Below are 12,521 nucleotides of genomic sequence, written 5' to 3'. Positions count from 1 at the left end.
TAGGGTAACATGTATCATATAATCACACAATTTTTATCAAAAGGGTATTTTGGACAATTAACTACATTTATAAAAGGAAATTTTTGGATTTTTAGGGATGATTAATTATCCTAATTTAAAAAAATTTGAATTTTTTAATTAATTCAATTTCAAATTTTATCGATTTTATTCTATCAGAATATTTTTTTTGTTAGAATGATACTCTTTCAGAATTTTATTCTAACAGAATATTACTAAAGAAAAACAAAATTCATGAATAACATGTTCAAATAACAAACATTCTAATATATTCTTATACATCCGAACTTAAATACAAATTCATACATATTCTTATAGACTAAAAGTCTTATACATTTGAATATAGTTATAAAAATTCTAAAAAAATATATACAAAAATGAATAACATTCTTTAAAAAAAATAACAACATTCCGCTAGAATACTATCGTGTGCCATGTTTTCTTCTTGAATTCTTGAATTCAGAAAGAATATTGTTGTTTTTGGATGCTGAATCTTGAAATTCTGAAAGAATATTGTTGTTTTTCTTCATTCTTTGAGAATGAAGTATCATATATCTTTTTTTCATAAGTTTCCTCATCATTTCTGCATCATCCTAACAACTGCACCTTAAACATACAAATAATTAATTGCAATTATTTCAGAATACAACAAAAATATTCTTACAGAATAAACTATTCTTGCAGAATGGTTTTAAATATTCTAAACAGGAATAGAAGTAATTTAATAGGATACCTATAATCAACATGAACATAAGTGGAATTATCATAAGTTCACCTTGATGTAAACCAATGACATGAATCTATGTATCTTTCAGAATGTATCTCTACATTTGTTTATTCCTTTCTCTTTCCAACAATCCAATAAATTAAAATAAGTTCATACAACTGTGATTTAAAAAATGAAACAACATGGATGAAAAACTTGAAATTGAAATACATACATATATGTGTGGGTTTAGATCAATTTCATCCACGTACATGCCCTTTTGGTAACAAAATCTTTCTAGCACTTCAGGATACCCACTTCAATAAAGGTTTTGTATTCAAACCCGATAAACACTCTTTTCACTCCGACTGAAGGCGATTCCAACATCAATATCAGTGGTGTTGTTAGTGGGTTTGTTGCCAAGAAATAACCCTAATCACCTAAATCGAATCGTGGCACAAACTGAGTTCTCCTATCAACAGCCAAACCCAAATCCAATAAATGGGAACATCAGGGCATAAAGTGATCACCTGGAAATTTGAAAAAACCAAGAGGAAGAAAGCAGTATATCATCAAACAGATCACGATCACAAAATGATCGGGTTTAAAACAAATCCAGTTGTGAGAATACCTCGGTATAAGCATCGATGGTGGCTCCCAACCGATTCTTCTTGAAATAGAGATTTCCATCTTGCTTAATTTGTTCTGCTTGCACGGCTGCCGAACTCACGCCCTTCGCCATTACCGATCCTTCTGTGAGTGTAATTTTCTCTCCCTCCGAATCCTTGATTAAAGAAACGGATCGTAAAGGGCGAGAAGAGAGAGCAAGAGAAAAAAAGAGAATGGATTAGGGTTACTGAGATGAAACAACGATTTAAAAAGGATATATGTGATATTAATTTAATGATTTTCCAAATATACAACATTTATTTTTGGTTTATAAAGGTAAAATGACTAAGCTACCCCTTATTATTTAATTAATGATTTCTTTTTTCCTAAATTCTGATTGGAGCATTTAGGCACACATATTTGCTATAAACATTTGAACCTATCTCTCTCTCTCTCCCTTTCTCTCTCTCTCTCTCTCTCTCTCTCTATATATATATATATATATATATATATATATATATATATATATATATATATAATAAAATTTTCTAAAATGGATTTAAAAACAATTTAAAGAATTACAAACTTAATTAAAATGCGTGATTTTGTAACACGTGTTATATAAAAGTACAAACAAGAAATATTAATTATTAAAATATTACCATAATTAAATATTAAATATATTAATTATAAAGAATACTTCTCATTGAAAAATATGAAATACATTAATTATGTATAATATTTTATATAATTAATATATTTCTTATTTAGCTTTGTTAATACTTTTATAAAACATATGTTAATAATTAATGTTCCTTATATAGATTCTTTATAAGATATTAAACAATCACTTCAAATATCTTGGCATAATACATTTTCCTAAAAGTCCCTAAGAAAACAAGGTTGGTTCTTTATTGTGTGTTGTCAAAAGAGAAAATAAAATAAAAATAAATAAATACCCATATAACCCAAAAACCAGACTCCAAAAACTCTGAATTAACCATGGACTATTTCTTTCTCTCTCTGCTGTTCACAGTCTCTCTCTCAACCATAACATTCCTCCTGTTTCGACCCACCTCCACCGCCAGCCGACGGAAATTACGTCCACCGCCGGGAAACATCGGTCTTCCATTTATCGGAGAGACACTTCAGTTAATATCAGCTTACAAAACCGAAAACCCAGAACCCTTTATCGATTCACGGGTTGCAAGATATGGAACACTATTCACGACACACGTTTTCGGCGAGCGAACCGTGTTTTCTACCGACCCGGACACCAACCGGTTCATTTTACAGAATGAAGGACGGTTGTTCGAGTCAAGTTACCCCGGTTCGATATCCAACTTAGTTGGGAGACATTCTTTGTTGCTGATGAGAGGGTGCCTTCATAGAAAAATGCATTCTTTGACCATGAGTTTTGCTAACTCCACCATCATTAAGGACCATTTGTTGGTTGATATAGACCGGTTGGTCCGGTTGAACTTGGATTCTTGGACCGGTCGGATTCTACTCATGGAGGAAGCCAAGAAGGTACAAGTTACAACACCACTACTTACTAAGTTACTATCTCTTTATGTTGTTGCATAAATTTACTTTGATTTGAGTTTGACCTAGTGAGTTTAATTTTGTTCTCTTTAGTTTATTGAATTCATTGAAAATGAAAATAATATGGCAGCCTTTTGAGTTGTACTTCATGCATTAATGGTTGCATGGTGGACTATTGGTCAATCGGGATAAAGGACTCACATGGTTTTATTTTTTAACATTGTATAAAAATTGTATTTTAAGATAATGTATGGGTAAATAACTAAATATATATAATTTTCGATGAGAATGAATAATAACATCATGTGCATGTGTAGTGAGTGAATTATGCTTGGAAGCTTCTCTATTTATTCTGTTCCATGTGTTATGATGGGCATCATTATTCCTAGATTTGATTTGGATGAATTATTCTATACAAGAATAATAATGTTATAATGATTTATAAAATGTAATCAAATTAATTTCTATACTTTTGCTTAATGTTTGTTGGTTTACTAACTTATAAATTGTTCAGATAACATTCGAGTTAACAATGAAGCAATTGTTGAGTATCGATCCATGTGAGTGGACGGAGAAGTTAAGGAAGATATACATGCGAGTCATCGAAGGCTTCTTTTGTATTCCAAGTCCAATTTTCTCCATCACTTATCGACGTGCTATAAAGGTACAAATGGAAAGAGCAATTGTATTATATATAAACTTCTTTTAAATACAAGAAAAAAATTATATTTAAATATTTTCATCAAATTTCATTTCAAATATTCCGAATATTCCTTTAACTAGTTATAATATCTCTATATTACATATGTTAGTTTTAAAAAAATATATGTATAAATATCAAAATATTTGAGAATTTTGAATTTATAAAAAAAAAAAATAATGATTTATTATAATGTAAATATTTTTTATCTTTCAAATTTAAACAAATAATTTAAATATATAAAAAAAAAGAAACTAATAAACTTTAATTTTGAAAATTTTAAAATTAAAAGGTAAGTTGATTAATGAAATTGACATCAATTTATTACTATATTTATTACAATTATTATATTAAAATATTATATACAATTTAATCGTATAGAAAAACTCATAAAATGAAATGTGGAAAAAAAAAATTAATTCAAAATAACAATAAAATTACATTTAATAAATTGAATGAGAGTGTGACAACTGGTAAAAACACCTTTATTTATAAGAATAAATTATAATTAATACTATTTTTCTAGTTTTATATCTAAATGTCCATTGATATCATATTATATCTGTAATCTCGTTTATCAACTACTTTTTATACTATCAACTATCAACTAATTTATTTTTAATTAAAAACTAGCTATAAAACTAAGCTAAAACTAGTTTACAACTAATTTGCTGAACAAGATCTAAGTCTCACATCAGTGTTTACATCGGGTGATTTTAAATAAATCAATAAATCATTATAACACTCATATAATGAACCCCACATACGTACACAGGGATCATATAGGACCATCTTTGTTTATATTATTTAGGGTGTCGGTGAATAATGAAATAATATAGCTTATATTTTACTACTAGTATTCATTTGCATCATATTTGGCTAGATTTTTTTAATTTGGTAATTTAACTTTCATTACGTTATTTATAATTTTATACCATAAATGACACTGATTTCTGATACACATTATTTACGAGAAATCAAATAACCTTTTATTTTTTTTCCTAACATGTTTCTATATACTTTAGATTGTAATAATTGTCATATTTAATCAAATTAATGTTTTTTTTCAGTTACATTTATCATCGTCTAAAAGTAATAGTAAGGTAGATAGGAAGGATAAGTGGGAAATATTTAATTTCTCTATATTTAAAACTTATTTTAAAATTTTAAAATTTTGATAATTTGAAACTTAAATAACATATTTAAACTTATAAATATAAGTTTAATATTCTTAAAGATTTACGTGTAAGATTTATTATAATATATGAATATATTTTTTTATTTAATAAAATGTTTTGTTAAGATAATAATTAATTCTAAAATAACTGTATACAAATAATTTAGTTTGGTTATAGTTTTCAATCAATACAGTTTATAAAACAATTGCAAAAATGTAAAACAAAAAAACAAAAAAAAAAAAAAAAAAAAAAAAAAAAAAAAAAAAAAAAGGTTATAAAGTTATATTTTAGAAAAGAAAGAAGATTTTAGAATTTTTTTTATCTAAAATATTATAATATATCGGAATTAAATGGATATTCTCTTATTTACATAGTTACACTATTTTGGTAAACTATAAATAATGGAATAGAGATGCTCTCCAACGTTTGAAATAGTTGACACTTTCTTTGTCATATTATTGTTTTGACTAATGTTTTCTCAAGGTTAATAGTATGTTTGGTAATACGAATAAACTTTGATTGATATTAAAAAACAGTATGACTGAATTAATGTGATGTACTTGATAAAACTTTAAATTTACAAATACATTATTTAATAAATAACTTTCTCCAAATATATATATTATATATTATAATATATATAAACGTACAATAATAGCTTTATCAAATTTACCTTTTGGATTAAATAAAACAAATGTTAATGTATGGGTCATCAATTTTAAAACACTTATTTTCTAACATCATTTAAATATTTTTTTTATGATATAACCGGATACTTATAGGATATTAATTTTCATGTTACCAAAGGCAAGGAAAAGGGTGGCGGAGGAACTAAGTTTGGTGGTGAGAGGGAGGCGAAAGGAGATGGAAAAGGGGTTAAAGAAGAACGACATGTTGGCGGCATTGTTTGATAGTAACGGCGGCAACGGTGGCGGCGGTGGCGGTGGTGGTGGTGGAGATGGTTTCACCGATGATGAAATTGTAGATTTCTTGGTGTCTCTATTGGTGGCAGGCTACGACACCACATCAACCACCATGACTCTTGCAGTTAAGTTTATAACCGACACACCGTTGGCTCTTGCTCAACTCAAGGTTAGTTTTTATTCTATCTATGTATATTTTTTCGTTTATCTTTAGAAAATGATCCAATTAAATAACAACTTCTAACGACATTGATTTTAAGAGCTAACAATCCTAGGTTTAGTATATCCTGGTAAGAGAAATATTTTAACTTTTTCAAAAGTAAAGAAAGAAAGTGGACCTCATTATTCATTCAATAAATTCCCTTTCCATGGTAGATATCTTATCTTAATTCTCAACCATGTATTTCATAACAAAAGAAGAAGAAGAAGATTTATATAAGGGGTCTTGAAAATTAAAGCAAGTTAATCATAAATTACATAAAGAGAAATAGTAACATTGGGACATAAATTTATGAGGCACATATGAAACTTTTTTTAATAAAAAAGTCTGGAAAAAAAAATCGTGTAAAGGCTTTAAGAACGCAATGTAGCCAATTTCCTTATAATTGAAAAACAAAAGGTGTACTTGTAATTCGTGTAGTTACCAAATCAAAAGAAATTATCTATTCTAATAAATAAATAAATAAATAAATATATATATATATATATATATATATATATATATATATATATATATATATATATATATATATATATATATTACATTTTCATTTAATTTGTTAAATGTTATTTTATGGTTATTTTGAATTAATTTATTTTTCACATGATATTTTATGAATTTTCTATTTTAATAAATTCCACATAATACTTTAATGTAATAATTATAATAAATATAATAATAAATAAATATCAATTTCATTAACGTACTTACCTTTTTATTTTAAAATTTCTAAATTAAAGCTCATTAGTTTATTTTGTTTATTTATTTAAATTTTAAAAAAATTAGTTTTAATAATTCATTGTTTTTCTTATAAATCTAAAATTCTTACATATTTAGACATTTATATTTAATTTATTTTTAATTAATCCATCTAATACATGGATCTTACACCTAATTAATTAATATTAGTTAAACTTAATAAAAGTAAGAGAAACTTATCAAAGATAATGTGTGTGTGTATATATATATATATATATATATATATATATATATATATATATATATATTATTTTGCAAAATCAAGATAATCATAAATTAATAAAATTTCTCAAATAAGTTCACTACAAAATGATGGTTTTACATGTAAACTAGATTATGACCCGCGTTAAATGCGGATGAACATATAAAAAAACATAGAATTGTAAACATATATTACATAACAAGAAGCATGACAATTAAAAATACATTACCATAGCTATTTTAAATTCATTAACATACATTACAATAGCTATTTTAAGCTCATAACAATTAAAAGAATAAATAAAAAAAACTAATAAATCATAGAGTAATATCAAATATTTAAATAGTTCATTACAAAAAACAACTATGTTCAAATACAAATTAAAAAATATATAATCACTAATATCTACTTGGCATAGTCATTTTATCAAAATCAGAACGGACTGAAAAAACTTGTTGAAAAGGATGTGTCGGAACCACATACTCAGTCGTATTTCCTTTAGAGAAATATAGGATATTGTTTCTATAATCTCACTATTCATGTACACCTTCATTGTAGTTACTAACATCTACTTTAACCCACCGATTTTGAATGAAAACCCAAATAGCCCACAACTAATCTCCACTTACAAAGAAATATCCCAATTTTCCGTGAAACTTGATCAATCTTGATGCATACGGTTTGAAGTCATTAACAATAGAAGATGCAAATATGAGTATATGTTATTCTAAATAAATACTAAATCGCAATGTGGTATCATTAGATAATAAGAAGTGAACGACACCGCTGTTTGTAACTGTCTCATCAAAAACATGATAAACAGATGATGGTAACTGGATAATTTCATGACATACGAATTGAAATGATAATAAGTATATTGTTTGTAGTATTGATGGAGAACATATCGGAAAATGATCTATTTGTCATTTACGTTTTAAGTAATATCCAACAACTCTAAAAACACGCATGATCGAGATATGGTTTGGGTGGATTGGTTCTTCTACATCCTTCATCTACTCGTCCAATTAACAACAATTTATAGCTACAATCAATCACCATGATCAAATTCCATTTAAAATTTCCATTTTGATTAGCTTGCTCTAACTTATAAGTCAAAAAGCATATGTAAGACAAAGGAAACAAGAATTCAAAGTCAATACATATGTAGTTTCATAGGGGTAGCTTTTTGATCCATTGATTCTGTGATCTGATGCACCTACATCTTCGACAAAAAGTATGATATTGGAGATCGTGTGGCTCGGAACTCTATGTGACATTTATCATTCTTTGCATAGGGGGACGTTCCACTTTAGCTCTACATTTGACCTATTTCAACATTATACTCTTTCTATAGAATAAAATATTAGTAATACCACAAAGGAATATTTCATTTTCAACATTCTGTGTTAGCATTTCATCAAATTCAATATTTCTTACATCTTTTTTTATATACTATATTAATTTTGATTCTCATGGTATTGTACAACAAATATTTTAGATCGGTGTAAAAGAATATTTGTATCTAATTAATTAGTTATATAATAAACAGTGGTATAAGCATTCTAATAGATATATATTACGAAGAAGAGTATTTTATTCACTGCTTGGCAATTTAAAAAAAAAAAATGCATCGACTAATTTAATAAACTAGTATATTTTTTGAGTAAAAAAACATAGAGAAATTGTGGTATTTGCCTAGTGTTAAAATGACTAAAAGGTTCTTTTGACTCTGGTCAAAAATGCCATAAAATTTTGATAATGCGTTCATTGTTGGAGTAAAGATTTTGCAATGACTATGGACACTAGAAGTGGCAGATAAAAAGTTTGGTAAAGTGAACCAGTAATTTTGGGAATGAAATCTGTGAAAATCTAAAATACTATTTATTTATTTTTTTTGATATAGCTATTAGTATGTTAAAAATTCTTATTATAATTGTTTACTATAGTGATAATTTAATATTGTTATAAAAATCAATTTATGATATTGTATCATTGATAAAATGCATTTTTAGGCTTTAGCTACTTTCGAATTATTTGATTCGTTTTATGTTTACATCAAAATTTTACTTTATTTATTTGACCTACTAGAGCTAAAATCTTAGACGCATTAATAGTATAATTATGATTTAATGACTTATATATTATAGTGTAAAACAGTAAAAGCACTGAAGATATGAGAAAATTGTTACTTATAAGTTATAACATCTCTTTTAGTTTTGCAATAAATTTGTACATGTGATACTGTTTCTTAGGAAAGATTATAATTTTTCTTATTTTTTATCATTATAAATATCAAATATCGTTAAAAAAAACATACAATCCTCTTTCAATTAATGTATTCCTTAATCCTTTATAGGATGAACACGACGAAATTAGGGCAAGAAAAGCTGCATCAGCGCCTCTCGAATGGGAAGACTACAAATCCATGCCATTCACACAATGCGTAAGAACACTTACAAAACATTTTTTAAAATAATGTTACCAGTAAATTACAGTTTTGCCCCAATGCTTTATTCAATATTGCAAATCTTCCAAATTTTAATAATTGTCACAAAACTGTCCTTAAATTTGCATTTCATTCCGGATATGGTCCCTTTGTTCTACCCAATTTAAACTTTAGTCCAAATTCGAAGTCATTTTATATGAGTAAGGGATCATATTCGCAACGAAACACAAACATAAGGACAATATTTTGACAATTATAAAACTTGGACTGAACTTACGAATTTTGGTAAAGAAAAAGGATAAAATTTATAGTTTTCTCTCATGTTATATGCCTATTATCGTAACATACCTTTCTTTTTTCAGGTCATAAATGAAACGTTAAGAGTCTCTAACATAATTAGTGGCGTATTCAGGAGAGCAATGAAAGACGTTGATATTAAAGGTATAGTAGTATAGTATATGCATATTTGTTGATATTTGATGTATTCATATACAAGTTAAGCTAGTTTTAATAAAATTAAATTCAAACGTATGAAGTAATAAATCCTTGAATCTCCATGTTACGTAGGTTATACAATTCCAAGAGGATCAAAAGTGTTCACTTCCCTTCGGGCTGTTCATCTTAGTCAAGAAAATTTCAAAGATGCTCGTGTTTTTGATCCTTGGAGATGGGAGGTCTGTATAATCATCTCCTCTCTCCTCTTGATTTTTCAAACACTCTTTATTATAACAATTACATCACAAACTACTTGAGTGACATGAAGTAATTCATTTGTCAAATTTTACTATTTAGTATTGACAATATTACATTGCATCATATTGGTATTTACTTATATTATGTAATTACTTTAATGTATAGAAAATGTCAGACCCGACAAATTTCATGCCATTTGGGGGAGGACCAAGGAGATGTCCGGGTTATGAGCTAGCGAGAGTGTCACTCTCGGTTTTTCTTCATCATCTTGTTACTCGTTTTAGGTAACAAATTTATACGTTTCATATTCATATTATTTTTCGTTACAAAAGTATTTTTATGGTCTAACTTAAAATTGGTTATACTATTTTAAAGTTGGAAACCCGCAGAAGAAGATAAATTGGTGTTTTTTCCTACAACAAGGACTCAAAAGCGATATCCTATCATCGTGCAAAATCGTAGTAGTATAGCAAAGAAATGTATAGAGTAAAGAAAGGAAAGATGGAGTGTGGTATAGTTTTGATATGTAACAAAAACTTTAGCATGTAAGTTTAGAATATTATAAGTTCAAAGTTTGTTAGGGCAAATGTCGGAAAAATACAACTTAGTATAGGTCAATTGTCAGAAAACAAACTATATTAATTTTGTGCTTATTAAACCCTCCTTTTTTTAAACCGTTTCTTATGTGTTATTTGCAATACAAAAATATTAATATAAAGTACAATTTTATCGAAAAAAGACTTCAAGTGAATGGTTATTCCCTTCTATTATCGGTCAATCACTTTCCTTCTCCTCTGTCTAACTCTGCCTCCTCCATGAAAGTGTATCACTTGATCTCAACAAGAACCCTACTATTTCCATACCTCACATCTTCGACACAACTAGTGGGGCGTTCTCTTCTCACACGCATGAAAATGAAGGCATGTTAGAAATTGGGACTGGAATAGGCTTTCAGATCGACCATAACAATGAGATTCTTATGGAAATCATGGGCGAAAATGGTGGTGTAGGGGGTGTTTGGCTTATCTTTTTGAGAGCCAAAAGTTACAAAAAGACAGCATTTTGTGACTTTTCCAAAATGTCACTTTTCCTTATAAAAAATCAAAAAATAACTTTTAAAATGGTTTTATCAAACATCTTTTTCATTCTATCTTTTCCAAACTTTTGACCACTCAAAAATAAGTCAAACACGCCTCTAGATGGTGATCAATGAATTGTATTTCTTTGAATATTAGGAGAATTGGAGAAGACGTGAAAACCAACTAGGTGAAAAACTTAAAACAACAAAAAGATATCAATTTCTTTGTATTTACTAAATTAGAGGCAATAACGTCAAGATATTTCCTCATCATAATCGGGGGATGGAGTGGAAAAGTGGGTAACACTATAATTGAAAATATATACTACGCTCAATTTCTTCTTTCAAAATAAATTCAAGATATTCAATTAGTTACCTATCAAATTCAAACTAAAGATTAAGTTTGGAACCATCACATATTTTAAGCTGCTACAAAATATGCTTAGAATATAGAGTGATGTAAAGCTTGCAATCCTTAAATTAAAAAGGAAATAGATATTGAATAAAATAGATATTTTATATCGGGGTTTAACCCTAATCCCATTTCCTGTCATAAGAAAAGAAAAACAGATCAACTAGTTATCAATCATTATGTTAAATAAAAAATACGGGTAAGTATCTTTTTGGATATAAGACCATCAGATAAAATAAATAACCTTCATGAGGAGGCGCTTGAAGATCTGGATATCTCATCACTAAACAAAAGGAGAGAGAGTTCAAGAAGCATATGCATACGATGAGCCGATGACGGAAGATGAGTAAAATGACCTTAATTCAGAAGTCCGAAGGGCGAATCAGTTTTTCTTAAAAACTGAGTCGTCGCAATGCGAATGTCTCAGATATAAAACATGCGTAATAATAGTAATAAAAAATATCCATATGAACATTTCAGGTATAAAAAATTAAGTGATAAAAAATATCAAATAGTTACACAGATATTCGAACTCAGGCTTACTCTTCAATTTCTAATGTGCGCTCAACCATTTTATCTACAGGTGCCTTTGTTTTTCTTTTGCAACTAATATTCTATATACTAAAACTATATATATATATATATATATATATATATATATATATATATATATATATATATATATATATATATATATATATATATATATATATATATATATAAACTAATTGTTGGGGGCCCCGGGCGGTCGCCCAGCATGCCCTCCCTCAAGGGCCGACCCTGATTTACGTACTTTCATCAAGATTGTGCCAAAATAAGCAAGCTACACCAGTATTTCATATGTCCCAATTTCCTTTCAACTAATCCATCTGTTGTGGTTACGGCTCATCCCTGCGAGTACTCCAATCATTGTCCTGTTACTCTTATTTCTTATGTTGTGGACTTTAGCCCTCCCTTTTTAAAAATTTCAATTTATGGTAGATGAAGGCAAGGATTAATGATGTTGTTCAGTTATCTTAGGAAAAATTCAAA

At 27.8% G+C, this 12,521-nt stretch overlaps 1 protein-coding gene across 1 annotated transcript; it reads left to right on the top strand.

Moving 5' to 3' along the window:
* The first annotated feature begins 2,295 nt into the window (after positions 1-2,295).
* Positions 2,296-10,673, top strand: LOC145017788 (3beta,22alpha-dihydroxysteroid 3-dehydrogenase-like). The gene is made up of 8 exons (XM_078975741.1): positions 2,296-2,863; positions 3,393-3,542; positions 5,564-5,848; positions 9,217-9,303; positions 9,669-9,747; positions 9,874-9,980; positions 10,165-10,283; positions 10,375-10,673. The coding sequence occupies exons 1-8, from the start codon at positions 2,336-2,338 to the stop codon at positions 10,487-10,489; spliced, it is 1,470 nt and encodes a 489-aa protein (XP_078831867.1). The 5' UTR covers positions 2,296-2,335; the 3' UTR covers positions 10,490-10,673.
* Positions 10,674-12,521: the final 1,848 nt, after the last annotated feature.

This window comes from Lactuca saligna, chromosome 9, assembly GCF_052625555.1.
Source record: "Lactuca saligna cultivar CGN05327 chromosome 9, ASM5262555v1, whole genome shotgun sequence".
In the NCBI taxonomy this organism is placed as follows: Eukaryota; Viridiplantae; Streptophyta; class Magnoliopsida; order Asterales; family Asteraceae; genus Lactuca; species Lactuca saligna.
This window is presented reverse-complemented; position numbering and strand designations above follow the sequence as displayed.

Excerpts from the sequence above, each read along its gene's own strand:
- LOC145017788 (XM_078975741.1), top strand. The coding sequence starts at position 2,336 with ATGGACTATTTCTTTCTCTCTCTGCTGTTCACAGTCTCTCTCTCAACC. Across the intron at positions 9,981-10,164 it reads TTGATCCTTGGAGATGGGAG|AAAATGTCAGACCCGACAAA; the intron begins GTCTGTATAATC and ends TTTAATGTATAG. Across the intron at positions 10,284-10,374 it reads CATCTTGTTACTCGTTTTAG|TTGGAAACCCGCAGAAGAAG; the intron begins GTAACAAATTTA and ends ACTATTTTAAAG.